This window comes from Scyliorhinus torazame, chromosome 27 (genome assembly GCF_047496885.1).
Source record: "Scyliorhinus torazame isolate Kashiwa2021f chromosome 27, sScyTor2.1, whole genome shotgun sequence".
NCBI classification, from domain to species: domain Eukaryota; kingdom Metazoa; phylum Chordata; class Chondrichthyes; order Carcharhiniformes; family Scyliorhinidae; genus Scyliorhinus; species Scyliorhinus torazame.
This window is the reverse complement of record NC_092733.1, coordinates 40,535,768-40,553,806: the sequence shown is the minus strand read 5'-3', so window position 1 is coordinate 40,553,806 and position 18,039 is coordinate 40,535,768. Positions and strand designations below refer to the sequence as shown.

Below are 18,039 nucleotides of genomic sequence, written 5' to 3'. Positions count from 1 at the left end.
ATTTTGTATGCCTCTATTAAGTCTCCCCTTAATCTTCTTCTCTCCAACGAAAACAACCTCAAGTCCATCAGCCTTTCCTCATAAGATTTTCCCTCCATACCAGGCAACATCCTGGTAAATCTCCTCTGCACCCGCTCCAAAGCCTCCACGTCCTTCCTATAATGCGGTGACCAGAGCTGGACGCAATACTCCAAATGCGGCCGTACCAGAGTTTTGTACAGCTGCAACATGACCTCCCGACTCCGGAACTCAATCCCTCTACCAATAAAGGCCAACACTCCATAGGCCTTCTTCACAACCCTATCAACCTGGGTGGCAACTTTCAGGGATCTATGCACATGGACACCGAGATCCCTCTGCTCATCCACACTTCCAAGAACTTTACCATTAGCCAAATATTCCGCATTCCTGTTATTCCTTCCAAAGTGAATCACCTCACACTTCTCTACATTAAACTCCATTTGCCACCTCTCAGCCCAGCTCTGCAGCTTATCTATATCCCTCTGTAACCTGCTACATCCTTCCACACTATCGACAACACCACCGACTTTATTATCGTCTGCAAATTTACTCACCCACCCTTCTGCGCCTTCCTCGAGGTCATTGATAAAAATGGCAAACAGCAACGGCCGCAGAACAGATCCTTGTGGTACGCCACTTGTAACTGAACTCCATTCTGAACATTTCCCATCAACCACCACCCTCTGTCTTCTTTCAGCTAGCCAATTTCTGATCCACATCTCTAAATCACCCTCAATCCCCAGCCTCCGTATTTTCTGCAATAGCCTACCGTGGGGAACGCTATCAAACGTTTTACTGAAATCCATATACACCACATCAACTGCTCTACCCTCATCTACCTGTTCAGTCACCTTCTCAAAGAACTCGATAAGGTTTGTGAGGCATGACCTACCCTTCACAAAGCCATGCTGACTATCCCTGATCATATTATTCCTATCTAGATGATTATAAATCTTGTCTCTTATAATCCCCTCCAAGACTTTACCCACTACAGACGTGAGGCTCACCGATCTATAGTTGCCGGGGTTGTCTCTGCTCCCCTTTTTGAACAAAGGGACCACATTTGCTATCCTCCAGTCCTCTGGCACTATTCCTGTAGCCAATGATGACATAAAAATCAAAGCCAAAGATCCAGCAATCTCTTCCCTGGCCTCCCAGAGAATCCTAGGATAAATCCCATCAGGCCCCGGGGACTTATCTATTTTCAGCCTGTCCAGAATTGCCAACACCTCTTCCCTACATACCTCAATGCCATCTATTATAATAGCCTGGGTCTCAGCATTCTCCTCCACAACATTATCTTTTTCCTGAGTGAATACTGACGAAAAATATTCATTTAGTATCTCGCCTATCTCTTCAGACTCCACACACAACTTCCCATCCCTGTCCTTGACTGGTCCTACTCTTACCCTAGTCATTCGCTTATTCCTGACATACCTATAGAAAGCTTTTGGGTTTTCCTTGATCCTACCTGCCAAATACTTCTCATGTCCCCTCCTTGCTCGTCTTAGGTCTCGCTTTAGATCCTTCCTCGCTACCTTGTAACTATCCATCGCCCCAACTGAAAGTTAGTGTAGAAGATTGTAGTTTAGTCGGGCAGCATGGTCGGCACGGGCTTGGAGGGCCGAAGGGCCTGTTCCTGTGCTGTACATTTCTTTGTTCTTTGTCTTTGAGACTACACACCTCATCTTCACATAGGCCTCCTTCTTCCTCTTAACAAGAGATTCCATTTCTTTGATAAACCACGGTTCCCTCGCTCTAAGCCTTCCTCCCTGCCTGACCGGTACATACTTATCAAGAACACGCAGAAGCTGATCCTTGACCAAGCTCCACTTATCCAGTGTGCCCAACACTTGCAGCCTACTTCTCCAACCTATCCCCCCCAAGTCACGTCTAATGGCATCATAATTGCCCTTCCCCCAGCTATAACTCTTGCCCTGCGGTGTATACTTATCCCTTTCCATCATTAACGTAAACGTCACCGAATTGTGGTCACTGTCCCCAAAGTGCTCTCCTACCTCCAAATCCAACACCAGGCCTGGTTCGTTACCCAAAACCAAATCCAACGTGGCCTCGCCTCTTGTTGGCCTGTCAACATATTGTGTCAGGAAACCCTCCTGCACACACTGTACAAAAAACGACCCATCTAATGTACTCGAACTATATCTTTTCCAGTCAATATTTGGAAAGTTAAAGTCTCCCATAATAACTACCCTGTTACTTTCGCTCTTCTCCAGGATCATCCTCGCCATCCTTTCCTCTACATCCCTAGAACTATTTGGAGGCCTATAGAAAACTCCCAACAGGGTGACCTCTCCTTTCCTGTTTCTAACCTCAGCCCATACTACCTCGGAAGATGAGTCCCCATCTAGCATCCTCTCCGCCACCGTAATACTGCTCTTGACTAGCAGCGCCACACCTCCCCCTCTTTTGCCTCCTTCTCTGAGCTTACTAAAACACCTAAACCCCGGAACCTGCAACATCCATTCCTGTCCCTGCTCTATCCATGTCTCCGAAATGGCCACAACATCGAAGTCCCAGGTACCAACCCATGCTGCCAGTTCCCCTACCTTATTTCGTATACTCCTGGCATTGAAGTAGACACACTTCAAACCACCTACCTGAACACTGGCCCCCTCCTGCGACGTCAAATCTGTGCTCCTGATCTCTATACTCTCATTCTCCCTTACCCTAAAACTACAATCCAGGTTCCCATGCCCCTGCTGCATTAGTTTAAACCCCCCCAAAGAGCACTAACAAATCTCCCCCCCAGGATATTTGTGCCCCTCAGGTTCAGATGTAGACCATCCTGTCCGTAGAGGTCCCACCTTCCCCAGAAAGAGCCCCAGTTATCCAGAAATCTGAATCCCTCCCGCCTGCACCATCCCTGTAGCCACGTGTTTAATTGCTCTCTCTCCCTATTCCTCATCTCACTATCACGTGGCACGGGCAACAACCCAGAGATAACAACTCTGTTTGTTCTAGTTCTGAGCTTCCATCCTAGCTCCCTGAAAACCTGCCTGACATCCTTGTCCCCTTTCCTACCTATGTCGTTAGTGCCAATGTGGACCACGACTTGGGGCTGTTCCCCCTCCCCCTTAAGGACCCGGAAAACACGATCCGAGACATCACGTACCCTTGCACCTGGGAGGCAACATACCAAACGGGAGTCTCTCTCGCTCCCACAAAATCTCCTATCTGTGCCCCTGACTATCGAGTCCCCAATTACTAATGCTCTGCTCCTCTCCCCCTTCCCTTCTGAGCAACAGGGACAGACTCCGTGCCAGAGGCCCGTACCCCATGGCTTACCCCTGGTAAGTCGTCCCCCCTACAAGTATCCAAAGCGGTATACTTGTTTCTCAGGGGAACGACCGCAGGGGATCCCTGCACTGACTGCTTCTTCCCAGTCCCTCTTACAGTTACCCACCTATCTCCAATCTTTGGTGTAACTAATTCCCTGAAGCTGCTATCTATGACCCCCTCTGCCTCCCGAATGATCCGAAGTTCTTCCAACTCCAGCTCCAGTTTCCTAACTCGGTCTTGGAGGAGCTGGAGATGGCAGCACTTCCTGCAGGTAAAATCAGCAGGGACACTAACGGCATCCCTCACCTCAAACATCCTGCAGGAGGAACATTGCACTCCCTTCCCTGCCATCCCTCTAACTTTCTACCAAGATCTGGCTAACAACTAAATTAAATTAAAAAAAAAAAAAATAATAATAATAATACAATATGGTACTTACCTCACACCAATGGGTTTTATAATTAGGTTAGAGGAGGAGGGCGGGTGGGAGACACTACACGTGTAGTTTCTCGGGTTTCCTCTCCACCAGAATTTATTGGTGAGGGACTTCCCAGACGTCCGCGGGTCGAACTTCCTGTTCCCGCCTTAAACAATAAAATTTTAAAAAAACAACAGCAAAGAGGGACCGAAAACGGGACCAGGTAAGTGTTTCCTTAAATACTCACCTACCAGCTGCCTTTGCGCTCCGCTCCCGCTGAAACTGCAAGATCTACTCCTGTAAGGTAAGTTACTTTAAAATTTCAGTACTCACCCACAAGCAGCCTCTGCACTCCGCTCCCGCTGAAACTCCAATACGGGTTAAGCCATTTAGGATTGAGGCGAAGAGACATTTCTCCACTCAACAGGGTGGTGAATCTGCAGAATTCTTTCCCACAGAATCCCGTGGAGGCCAAGTCACGGAATATAGTTCAGCGAGGAACAGATGTCTGGACACGGAATGCGTCAAGGGGAACGGGGAGAGCGCGGGAGCATGGCCTTGAGATCGAGGATCAGCCATGACCATACTGAATGGGGAGGGCAGCCTCGAGGGGCCTATCTCCCATGTTTCCAAATGCAAACTCCGCCTCTTTCATTCTGCTGCTCAAGGTGGCACGGATGCAAGCAACCGGGAAGATTCAGCAACCTCGCACTTCGGTTATTAGCTGCTGGGACAGGAATGGACTCTCCCTGCATCTTTCCCCATTGTACCATTTTGACCAGGAGGCCATTGTGTGGGCAGGTCACAATGGAGTGTCCAGTCAAGGTCACTTCAGGTTGAAAACTTTTATATTTACTCACACTCATTTTGGCAGATCAAATCAGGCCAGGACCTACTCAGTTAATGGTATGGCGTGGGGAAAGTTATAGAACAAAGAGATCTAGGAGTACAGGTTCATAGCTCCTTGAAGGTGGAGTCGCAGGTGGACAGGGTGGTGAAGAAGGCATTCGGCATGCTTGGTTTCATTGGTCAGAACATTGAATACAGGAGTTGGGACGTCTTGTTGAAGTTGTACAAGACATTGGTACGGCCACACTTGGAATACTATGTGCAGTTCTGGTCACCCTATTATAGAAAGGATATTATTAAACTGGAAAGAGTGCAGAAAAGATTTACTAGGATGTTGCCGGGACTTGATGGTTTGAGTTATAAGGAGAGGCTGGATAGACTGGGACTTTTTTCCCTGGAGTGTAGGAGGCTTAGGGGTGATCTTATAGAGGTCTATAAAATAATGAGGGGCATAGATAAGGTAGATAGTCAACATCTTTTCCCAAAGGTAGGGGAGTCTAAAACTAGAGGGCATAGGTTTAAGGTGAGAGGGGAGAGATTCAGAAGGGCCCAGAGGGGCAATTTCTTCACTCAGAGGGTAGTGAGTGTCTGGAATGGACTGCCAGAGGTAGTAGTAGAGGCGGGTACAATTGTTTCTTTTAAAAAGCATTTAGATAGTTACATGGGTAAGATGGGTATAGAGGGTTATGGGCCAAGTGCGGGCAACTGGGACTAGCTTAATGGTAAAAACTGGGCGGCATGGACTGGTTGGGCCGAAGGGCCTGTTTCCATGCTGTAAACTTCTATGATTCTATGATTCTACTCCAAATACACTGTCAAATCTTTTGTTTTTTTGCAAAATGCTCAGAATGACTACACAGCTTATTCATTTGAACCTCTATGATCTCGGTCTTGGCCAGTTAGCACTATATAAGCAGTGAAATGAGTGAGGCCCGATTTGCTCGTCATGCAAGGCACTGCAATGCATGGCCTGTGTGCTGAACACAGGAATGCAGCAAGTAACTCCTCGGCTGTCACGAAGAGGCACAGATACTCCACATTGGACAGTGAAATGAGGCAGCTGGACGTCAAAGGATGTTTTGAACGCAGAATCTCACCAGAATACGAAACACAGCACCTTCCTTGCCCCCACCCCTGAGCCATTTCAAACTTGCTCAATGGAATCGCTTTTCAAAACCCAGCTGATATCCTCCGCCACTCTACAGATCTTTCACACTTCCCAGTCTGTAAACTCCACTGTGTCCCCTTCCTTTCCAATGATCAAAGTTGGCTTGGCTGCAGTTGGAATATTGTGCGGCAATTGGATTTTGTCCATTTCCCACCGACAGGAGAATATCATCAGAAATAACAGTGTGGCATTTACCAGGGGCACGTTGATGACACCCGGGTCCTACAGCACCACCACCTCCCGGCTCCATCGCCGTCTCGGAATTATCAGGCAGCTTGTCCGACATCCAGGACCTGACTCTCAGTAATTTACTCCAATTAAATATTGGGAAGACTGAAGGCACTGTTGGCGGTGCCCACGGCTGACCCCATTCGCTACCTACCCAGTCTATCCACCCCTGCCCAGGAACCTGTTTGACCCTTGGTGTCACACAACGCGGAGATCAGCTATTGATCGCAATTCCGGGCCATCACGAAAACCTACTCCCGCCTCCGTAACATGGCCAGACTCTGCCCCTGCCTCAGCTCACTTGCTGCAGACACCCTCATCTCCAGAATCACCTATTCCAAAGCACTCCCAGCCAGACCCACACACGCCGCCCTCTGTGAGCGGGAGGCCATCCAAATTCTGCTGCCTTATTCACACTAAGTCCCGCTCATTTAGCAACGGGGAGAGATGCTCCGCGATTGTAAAATGCATCACTCGCGCCTTGGATCAGGTGCGGAGTCGTTTCCAGCGTGGAGTTTCAGGCGGCACCTTGGGTCCGGAGTCGTTTCCAGCGTGGAGTTTCAGGCGGCACCTTGGGTCCGGAGTCGTTTCCAGCGTGGAGTTTCAGGCGGGCACCTTGGGTGCGGAGTCGTTTCCAGCGTGGAGTTTCAGGCGGGCACCTTGGGTCCGGAGTCGTTTCCAGCGTGGAGTTTCAGGCGGCACCTTGGAGGCGGTGGCATGGATTTGGAGGGGGAAGGGACAGCTGGAAGGGTGAAGGATGAGAACAGTGTCGGAGGAGCGGGAGTCATTTACACCGTCAGCTGTGGAGGAGAGCATTTCTAACTGCCCTCCTCCTTCACTTCCACGAATGCAGATTCAACACCATCACATCAATCACAGTGACGGTCAAACATCTGGTGCGGGGGCTGGAGACCTGGGAGGTGCACCCACCACTTGGGACGGTACAGTCTGCGAGGAGATGGAAATGGAGCAACATCCGCTTGGTTAATGTTTCATCGCTTCAAGTGACTCCGATGGAGTAACTTGTCCTTCGAATCAACCGGCAGAACCAGGGGCCCGGCCAACAATTCGCAGCATTCGCTTTCTGAATAGAGCCTGGAGGCCTACCTGGCTCTGGCTAATCACCTGGATGGAGTAATCACGTGGCGCAAACTCCCACATTCTGGTACAATGAGGAGCTGCTGTAGTGAGTCACGGCCGAGATTCTCAAACTTGGACAGTCATTAACCAAATAAATAATGGATTGGAATTACAGAATTGCACATACTGGACACCAGCAAACAAACAAATGGACTTGGACAGGTAAACATGAATCTGATAGAGGAACTTTAAAGCTTTAGGTGGGTGATGACGAGAAAGAGAATGGAAGTACCCAGCATATACATTACCCTTTCTAAAACCACGGCCGTTCCTCCAGTGTCCAATTGCCGCAGGGACAAAAGATGAAAAGCGCTGGATGTACAGAAAGTCTCTGGAAATGGAGACAGGAGAGAGCGGGAGACAGAGCAACCACAATGAGACTGATGCAAATTCACAAGACTGCGTGGCATGGGGTGACAGCGGAGTGGTGGATGGCTGGCAGTGATACAGCATATGCCGGGTAGGACGGCCACAAGACAACAAGCGATAGGGATGTGGTTGGTGCAGATGAATTGAACGTACAGGACACAAGGACGCAATCGTTTGTACCTGGATTTCCAGTTCAGCAATACGCTGGCGCAGTTCGGCGATGGCAGCAATGCTGTCCGCTTCTCGAAACCGTACAGCCATAACCTCCTCCTTGTTCTACAGTGAGCAGCGAAATATCACAGGTTATTCCAGTGATAAAGGCAGAAGGATACTCCAGTCTTAAACTAAAACAACATCGAACACTTCTCTACAATTCTCCCTGGCGAGTTTATTTGTTTTTTTTTTAAAACACCTAAATTGGAAGAAGGATGAATACTGGAAAAGAAACTTCCACACCAGCCAGGAATTCACTCTTGTCAACATACAAGCTCCCGCCTTCGCTGCGAGAACTTGTCTGAGGAAGTCTGCTCTGTTACTGAATCAAAACTGATCCCCCCCCCCCCAAATTGCACCCACATCTCGACTGCCATTTCTCCTCCCTCGACACTCTGGTCTGATGGACCAGGTAATAAGCAAACATCCAGGAAGTTCAATTCTCAGAGCAGGACATGGTCGACAGAGGTCAAGCCAGTCAAAGGCAAATTTAGGATCAATATTCTTCCTCAAAGAGCGGTCAATGGATGGAATGGGCTCCAGGATTGGGAAGCGAAAAACCTTGGAATTGCTGAAGGACCAGCAGGGTGAGCAATGAGGAGGGATCTTTGTGGTCTTTCCACTTTCTGGTCTCTCACATTGGTAACTAACGTCAGTCAGCCAAACGGGCTTCCTCAACTGCAATGATCATAATTCCAATCACTATTTTCTGCAAATTCCCACACAGAACTGAAAACCCTCACTCAACGGTTCACAGGGCAAGGTCTAAGAGGCAAAAACAGCAGCCTAAATGTTTAAATATCACTAAACATGGCTTCCTCAGAAGAGAAACACAATTAACTGGATAACATCAACATCTTGTACAACACTCTCCTGCATCCTCTTTGCAAATTCACCCATTTAAAAAAATTTTTTTTTACAAAGGCTTGGCTCTAAAATGTGATTGGGTGAGGGGTCACCTCTTCGCCACTTGTGTGTCTCAGAGAGGCTGATGGCTAAATGCGAATGTTGCCACATTCCCCGAGGACCAGAGGCTGCTCTCCCTCCGCCTTGGAGAGCTGGCTGGTGGTGGTTTAACCTGAGGGTCACGACACCTCAGGCGAGGGGGAGAGGTTGAGAAGGCGGGGTCTTCCCGAATAACCTCAGCCGGGACAGGGAATTGAACCCTCGCTGCTGGCCTCGCTCCGCATCACAGCCGTCCAGCCCACTGAGCTAAACCGACCCCCCCCCCCGATTTCCACACCGCTGGAGGCTGCGTCATCCAATATTCTTAAGGCAGAGATAGATGGATTCTTGCTGAACATTCATGATCTCATCGAACAGCAGAGCAGGCTCGAGGGGCCGAATGGCCCAGTCCTGCTTCTAGTTGAGACACCAGTCTGTTTGTAATTAGGGATGGGCAATGAGTGCTGACCAAGGCAGCAACGCCCACATCCTGGGAAAGAAGAGATGTTTTGAAAGAAGTTACTTGCTGCAGGATCCCGAGCCTCGGACCCGCTCCTATAGCCACTGCATTTATATCGCTTCTCTACTTTCTGCTCAATGGGAACCCCGGCATGTTGATCGTAGGAGACTCCGTGATGGAACAGCCATTGAATATCAAGGGTGATGGTTAGATTCTCTCTTTTTGGAGATGGTCATTGCCTGGCACTTGTGTAGCATGAATATTACTTGCCATTTATCAGCCGATGTCCGGGTCTTGCTGCATTTGGACAGGGACTGCTTCATTATCTGAGTCGCCGCAAATGGTGCTGAACATTGTGCTGTCATCCGCAAACATCCCCACTTCTGACCTGATGGAAGGGAGGTGACTGAGGAAGCAGCTGGAGGTGGCTGGGCCGAGGACACCACCCTGAGGAACTCCTGCAGTGATGTCCTGGAGCTGAGATGTTTGATCTCCAACCACCACAACTATCTTCCTTTGTGCCGGGTATGACTCCAACCAGGGGAGAGTTTTCCCCGGATTCCCATTGGCTCCAGTTTAGCTCGGGCTCCGTGATGTCAAACTCGGTCAAATGCTGCCTTGTTGTCGAGGGCAGTCACTCTCACCTCACCTCTGACATTCAGCTCTTTTGTCCATGTTTGAACCAAGGCTGTAATGGGGTCAGGAGCTGAGTGACCCTGGCAGAACCCAAACTGAGCGCCCGTGAGCAGGTTATTGCTGAGTAAGTGCTGTTGGATAGCACTGTTGATGACCCCTTCCATCACGTTGCTGATGATGGAGAGGAGACGGACAGGGCGGTAATTGGCCGGGTTGGATTTGTCCTGTTTCTTGTGTACAGGACACACCTGGGCAATTTTCCACATTGCCGGGTAGATAAATAAATAATCTTTGTTGTCACAAGCACTGCAATGAAGTTACTGTGAAAAGCCCCTAGTCGCCACATTCCGGTGCCTATTCGGGATTCTCAGCTGGTACGGGAATTGATGCCAGTGTTGTAGCGGTCCTGGAACAGCTTGGCTCAGGGCGCAGTCAGTCCCAGAACACAAGTCTTCAGTACTATTGCCGGGATATTGTCAGGGCCCGAAGCCTTCGTAGTATCCAGTATTGAGCCGTTTATTGCTATCACGCTGAGTGAATCGTCTTGGCTGAAGACTGACGTCTTTGATGCTGGGACCTCTGGAGGAGACCGAGACGGATCATCCACTCGGCACTTCTGGCTGAAGATTGTTGCGAATGCCTCAGCCTCGTCTTTGGCACAGATGTGCTGGGCTCCTCCATCACTGAGGACGGGGATATTTGTGGAGCCTCCTCCTCCAGTAAGTTGGTTAATTATAAACTACCATTCATGACTGGATGTGGCAGGACTGCAGAGTATAGATCTGATCCGTTAATTGTAAGACTGCTTAGCTCTGCATATCACTTGCTGCTTACGTTGTTGGGAATGTAAGTAGTCCTGTGTTGTGACGTCACCAGGTTGAATACCTCATTTTTAGGATGCCAGGTGCCACTCTTAGACTGCCCTCCTGCTCGTTTCATTCAGCTCCACCTCCTGACTCCCCAAAGCCTGTCCACCGTGTAAGAGGTCCAGGTCAGGCGTGCGCTGCAATCCTCTCCACTTCCTTGGATGAGTGAGGCGCCAACAACATAGGAGAACCTTCTCACCACCCAGGATGAAGCACTGAATCAACATCCACTGAATCTGTTTCCAGCACAATCTCAGTTGCTGCTTTTTCTGTGGAATACAAATCCTCATTCCCCACTCTGGTTCTTTAGCCGTTCACCTGCAATGTTTGTGACCGGTTACCGACTCTCTGGCCAGTGGAAACCCCTTCAAAATCTTAACGCCTTGATTCAGTCTCCCCTTGACCTTCTCTGCTCCAGAGAGACCCACCCGGCCGCTGGTGGAATCTTCTGGTCTTGCCACTGCCAATGGGATTTCCCAGTGAATCCATCCCCATGGTGGGGGTTTGCCCAGCGTGGCCGCAAGATCCTGCACCCCCCCCCCCCCCCCCCCCCCCCAATTTGTTTCTTTCCCCGTTTCCGGCCACTTCGTTATTACAGAGAGATTAAACAGTGTGGACTTATGCGCGCTGGAGTTTAGAAGAATGGGCAGCACGTTAGCGCAGTGGTTAGCACTGTTGCTTCACAGCGCCAGGGTCCCAGGTTCGATACCCCGCTGGGTCACTGTCTGTGCGGAGTCTGCACGTTCTCCCCGTGTCTGTGTGGGTTTCCTCCGGGTGCTCCGGTTTCCTTCCACAAGTCCCGAAAGACGCGCTGTTAGGTGAATTGGACATTCTGAATTCTCCCTCAGTGCACCCGAACAGGCGCCCGAGTGTGGCGACTAGGGGCTTTTCACAGTAACTTCATTGGAGTGTTGATGTGGAGCCTACTTGTGACAATAATAAAGATTATTCTTATAATAAAGTAAACGTGGACCAAATGTTCCCCCTTGTGGGGCAATCTGGAACGAGAGGTCACAGATACAGGTTGAGAGGCAGTAGATTTAGAACTGAGATGAGGAGGAACTACTTCTCGCAGAGGGGGGTGAGTTTGTGGAACTCGCTGCCTCACAGTGCGGTGGAGTCTGAGTCATTAAATAGTTTCAAGAAGGAGGCAGATAAATTTATGATTTAAAAAAAACAGGTCAAAGGGATATGGGGAACAGGTTGGGAGTGGATGTGAGACCAGGAAGAGATCAGCTATGATGTGATTGAATGGTGGAGTAGGTTCGAAGGGCTGAATTGCCGACTTCTGCTCCTAATTCCTAAGTTTGTATGTTCACAATTCTGTACATTAAAACTTCAGCCGCCATGCTTCTAATAAAAATAATCTTTATCCTCACAAGTAGGCTCACATTAACACTGCAATGATGTTCCTGTGAAAAGCCCCCAGTCGCCACATTCCGCCACCTGTTCGGGTACACAGAGGGAGAATTCAGAATGTCCAATTCACCCAACAGCACGTCTTTCGGGACTTGTGGGAGGAAACCGGAGCACCCGGAGGAAACCCACGCAGACACGGGGAGAACGTGCAGACTCCGCACAGACAGTGACCCAGCCGGGAATCGAACCTGGGACCCTGGAGCTGGGAGCCAACAGTGGTAACTACTGTGTTACCGTTGCCCTCCTCAATTTCATACATCTTGGATTTTTGTGTCATTTAGGATTATGCTGCGTGTACCCAGGTCGTCAGCAATGGTCTGATGACCCCGCACGGTACCGTGGCACACTTCGCTCCTGTCCGAAAAACAACTTCCGCCAAGGCAATCTCCCCGGTCTCTTAGCCAACGTCGTAACCATGCTGCCACCGCTCCTTTCAGCCCGTGGCACTCAATTTTGATTGTAAGTTTACTATGTGGGAGTGCACGGGGCAATATCAACCGCACGGCACTATTCAACCCGGTCATTTACACCATCGGCAAACTTAACCACGTTAGTCAACAATTTCAAGCTGTCTCTCTGTCATTCACCTGCATTCCTTCAACTGGCTATTCCCCCTGGGATTACTGTCACTAGGCAGACTGGCTCATCATTACCGAGTTCACCACTCTCGGATTTCCTGTAACCGGGGTTGATACAAGACTCCAGTCCCCCGACATCACCCCGGATTTAAAGATTGGAAAATGGTGGCCAGCGTCTGCACAATTTCCACCCTTACTTCCCTCAGCAAACTAGGATGTGTCCCATTCACACTGGGTCACTTGTCCACGCGAGCCAGATGGATTCTTAACCGACGAGGGGGTCAAAGGGTGCAGTGGGGTAGAGCGGTGTTGAGGCCACAATCTGAACCGCCGTGATCTGATCAAATGTAGCACATGCTGGAGGGGCCAAATGGCCTACTCCTTCGTGCCGAAGGTGAGCACCGCCAACCTTGTAAACAGTTCCTGTTTCTGTACCTACGCCTTACGCAATGTCTCTCTCCTTTACTGTGACATCGGCAGCAGCGTCCTTTTCCTAGACAGGTGCAAAGTCCTCAGTTTAATACAGTTATGCCCTCTGCCTCCACAGTCAAGACCATCTGTTTGGTCTTTCATTGGCTCGAGCCTTCCCTCATTAACCCTTTATTATCTTGACACTAAGAAAAGACTTATGGGTCTTTGCGCCTTGGTTCATTACGGAATTGTGAACGTAACATTTATCAAAAGCTTCCTTTCTCCATTTCATTTCTTTTTAAAAAAAATATATTTTATTCAAGATTTTTTGGCCAAACATAACAGTACGTAGTGTTTCTTTTAAACAACAATAAAGCAATATAAATAACAGTGGCCAGTTTTAAACAAATAAATAAATAATATATCAACAGAAGCAAAAACAAAACTAGATGGCAACTGCCTTGTCCAAAATAAATACTCTCCAAAGATTCAATCCAACAGTCCAATATACATTACCTAAAACAAGTGCCTATACATATACAATAACATCCCTAAGAGCCCGCCCGGATCCTCCCCCCCCCCCCCCCCCCGGGTTGCTGCTGCTGCCTTCTTTTTTTCCATTCCCTCTATCTTTCTGTGAGGTAGTCGACAAACGGTTGCCACCGCCTGGTGAACCCTTGAGCCGAACCCCTTAGTACGAACTTAATCCGTTCCAGCTTTATAAACCCTGCCATGTCATTTATCCAGGTCTCCACAACCGGGGGTTTAGCTTCCTTCCACATTAACAATATCCTGCGCCGGGCTACTAGGGACACAAAGGCCAAAACATCAGCCTCTCTCGCCTCCTGCACTCCCGGCTCTTCTGCAACCCCAAATATAGCCAACCCCCAGCTTGGTTCGACCTGGACCCCCACCACCTTCGAAAGCACCTTTGCCACCCCCACCCAAAACCCCTGTAGTGCCGGGCATGACCAGAACATGTGGGTGTGATTCGCTGGGCTTCTCGAGCATCTCGCACACCTATCCTCTACCCCAAAAAATTTACTGAGCCGTGCTCCAGTCATATGCGCCCTGTGTAACACCTTAAATTGTATCAGGCTTAGCCTGGCACACGAGGACGATGAGTTTAGCCTACATAGGGCATCAGCCCACAGCCCCTCCTCAATCTCCTCCCCCAGCTCTTCTTCCCATTTCCCTTTCAGCTCATCTACCATGATCTCCCCCTCGTCCCTTATTTCTCTACATATGTCCGACACCTTACCATCCCCCACCCATGTCTCTGAGATCACTCTATCCTGCACCTCCTGCGTCGGGAGCTGTGGGAATTCCCTCACCTGTTGCCTCGCAAAAGCCCTCAGTTGCATATACCGAAATGCATTCCCTTGGGGCAACCCATATTTTTCCGTCAGCGCTCCCAGACTCGCAAACGTCCCATCTACGAACAGATCTCTCAATTGTGCTACCTCTGCTCTTTGCCATGCTCCAAATCCCCCATCCATTCTCCCCGGAACAAACCTATGGTTATTTCTTATCGGGGACCGCACATAGGCTCCCGTCTTTCCCCTATGCCGTCTCCACTGCCCCCAAATTTTCAATGTAGCCACCACCTTGTGGTGTAGTTCTTCGGTGAGAACGGCAACGGTGCTGTCACCATAGCTTGTAGGCTAGTCCCCCTGCAGGACGCCCTCTCCAAACATTCCACGCCGCTCCCTCCTCTTCTCCCATCCACTTACACACCATTGAAATATTGGTGGCCCAGTAGTACTCACTTAGGCTCGGTAGTGCCAGCCCCCCCCCTGTCCTTACTGCGCTGCAAAAATCCCCTCCTCACTCTCGGGGTCTTCCCGGCCCACACAAAACTCATAATACTCTTCTCAATTCTTTTGAAAAAAGCCTTCGTGACCACCACCGGGAGGCACTGAAACACAAAAAGGAATCTCGGGAGGACCACCATTTTATCCGCCTGCACCCTACCTGCCAGTGACAGGGACACCATGTCCCATCTCTTAAAGTCCTCCTCCATCTGTTCCACCAACCGCGTTAAATTAAGCCTATGTAATGTACCCCAATTCTTGGCTATCTGGATCCCCAAGTACCGAAAGTCCCTTGTTACCTTCAACGGTAAATCCTCTATTTCTCTGCTCTGCTCCCCTGGATGCACCACAAACAACTCATTTTTCCCCATGGTCAATTTATACCCTGAAAAATCCCCAAACTCCCCAAGTATCCGCATTATCTCTGGCATCCCCTCCGCCGGGTCCGCCACATATAGCAACAAATCATCCGCATACAGAGATACCCGGTGTTCTTCTCCTCCCCTGAGTACTCCCCTCCACTTCCTGGAACCCCTCAATGCTATGGCCAGGGGTTCAATCGCCAATGCAAACAATAACGGGGACAGAGGACATCCCTGCCTCGTCCCTCTATGGAGCCGAAAATAATCAGACCCCCGTCCATTCGTGACCACGCTCGCCATCGGGGCCCTATACAGCGACTGTACCCATCTGATATACCCATCTCCAAAGCCAAATCTCCTCAGCACCTCCCACAAATAATCCCACTCCACTCTATCAAATGCTTTCTCGGCATCCATCGCCACCACTATCTCCGCTTCCCCCTCTGGTGGGGGCATCATCATTACCCCTAGCAGCCTCCGTATATTTGTATTCAGCTGTCTCCCCTTCACAAACCCAGTTTGGTCCTCATGAACCACCCCCGGGACACAATCCTCTATCCTCGTTGCCATTACCTTGGCCAGAATCTTAGCGTCCACATTCAGGAGGGAAATAGGCCTATAGGACCCGCATTGCAGCGGGTCTTTTTCCTTCTTTAGGAGGAGCGATATCGTTGCCTCTGACATAGTCGGGGGCAGCTGCCCCCTTTCCCTCGCCTCATTAAAGGTTCTCATCAGTAGCGGGGCCAGCAAGTCCATATATTTCCTATAGAATTCAACTGGGAATCCGTCTGGTCCCGGGGCCTTCCCCGCCTGCATGCTCCCAATCCCTTTCACTACTTCCTCCGTCTCAATCTGTGCTCCCAGTCCCGCCCTCTCCTGCTCCTCCACCTTAGGGAATTCCAGCTGATCCAGAAAGCACATCATTCTCTCCTTCCCATCCGGGGGCTGAGCTTCATATAATCTTTCATAAAATGCCTTGAACACTCCATTCACTCTCTCCGCTCCATCTCTCCCTCCTCATCTCTCACCCCCCCTTATCTCCCTCGCTGCTCCCCTTTTCCTCAGTTGGTGGGCCAGCAACCTGCTCGCCTTCTCCCCATATTCGTACTGTACACCCTGTGCCTTCCTCCATTGTGCCTCTGCATTACCCGTAGTCAACAAGTCAAATTCTACATATAGCCTTTGCCTTTCCCTGTACAGTCCCTCCTCCGGTGCCTCCGCATATTGTCTGTCCACCCTCAGAACTTCTTTCAACAACCGCTCCCTTTCCCTACCCTCCTGCTTTCCTTTATGTGCCCTAATAGATATCAGCTCTCCTCTAACCACTGCCTTCAGTGCCTCCCAGACCACTCCCACCTGAACCTCCCCATTGTCATTGAGTTCCAAGTACCTTTCAATACACCCCCTCACCCTTAAACACACTCCCTCATCTGCCAATAATCCCATGTCCATTCTCCAGGGTGGACGCTGTTCTTTTTCCTCCCCTATCTCCAGGTCCACCCAATGTGGAGCGTGATCCGAAATAGCTATAGCCGTGTACTCCGTCCCCGTCACCTTCGGGATCAGTGCCCTTCCCAAAACAAAAAAGTCTATCCGTGAATAAACTTTGTGGACATAGGAGAAAAACGAAAACTCCTTACTCCTAGGTCTACTAAATCTCCAGGGGTCTACTCCTCCCATCTGCTCCATAAAGTCCTTAAGCACCCTAGCTGCAGCCGGCCTCCTTCCGGTCCTGGACCTCGATCTGTCCAGCCCTGGGTCCAGCACCGTATTAAAATCTCCACCCATTACCAACTTCCCCACTTCTAGGTCCGGGATACGTCCTAACATACGCCTCATAAAGTTGGCATCATCCCAGTTCGGGACATATATGTTCACTAAGACCACCGCCTCCCCTTGCAATTTGCCACTCACCATCACGTATCTGCCCCCACTATCCGCCACTATAGTCTTTGCCTCAAACATTACCCGCTTCCCCACTAGTATAGCCACCCCCCTGTTTTTTGCGTCTAGCCCCGAATGAAACACCTGCCTCACCCATCCTTTGCGTAGTCTGACCTGGTCTATCAGTTTCAGATGTGTCTCCTGCAGCATAACCACATCTGCCTTAAGTTTCTTTAGGTGTGCGAGTACCCGTGCCATCTTTATCGGCCCATTCAGCCCTCTCACATTCCACGTGATCAGCCGGGTTGGGGGGCTCTTTACCCCCCCCCTTGTCGACTAGCCATCTCCTTTTTCAATCCAGCTCCTCACCTGGTTCCCACGTAGCCGTATCTCCCCCCAACGGCGCCCTCCCGCCCCGACCACCCCACCCCATACCAGCTCCCCCTTCTCCCCAGCAGCAGCAACCCAGTTAACCCCCCCCCCCGCTAGATCCCTCACTAGCGTAATTGCACCCCCCATGTTGCTCCCAGAACTCTGGCCGACCTCGGCTTCCCCCCGTGACCTCGGCTCCCACTGTGCGAGGCCCCCTCCTTCCTGCTTCCCTGTTCCCGCCATGATTACCATAGCGCGGGAACAAAGCCCGCGCTTCCCATTTGGCCCCGTCCCCAATGGCCGGCGCCCCCAGCTCCTCATCCTCCCTCCCCCCCTCCCCCACGACATGGGGAAGAGAGAAAAGTTACAGGTCACAGGATTAACAACTTGGGAAATCATCTCTTCCCCCTTTTCCTCCTCTTCATCCCACATATTCGCCCCACCACTTTGTCCCAAACGTTCTTTTTCTAGCCCGCTTATTCCAGTTTCTCCTCGACAATAAATGTCCACGCCTCATCTGCCGTTTCGAAGTAGTGGTGTTTCCCTTGATGTGTGACCCACAGTCTTGCCGGCTGCAGCATTC

At 50.2% G+C, this 18,039-nt stretch overlaps 1 protein-coding gene across 1 annotated transcript in view; it reads right to left on the bottom strand.

The window, feature by feature from the left end:
* LOC140403263 (EVI5-like protein) overlaps positions 1-18,039 on the bottom strand; it is a 572,353-nt gene that overhangs the window by 127,700 nt on the left and 426,614 nt on the right. The window contains exon 17 of the mRNA XM_072491040.1: positions 7,677-7,772. Within this exon, the coding sequence (XP_072347141.1) occupies positions 7,677-7,772 (96 nt within the window). The remainder of the gene's footprint in view (positions 1-7,676; positions 7,773-18,039) is intronic.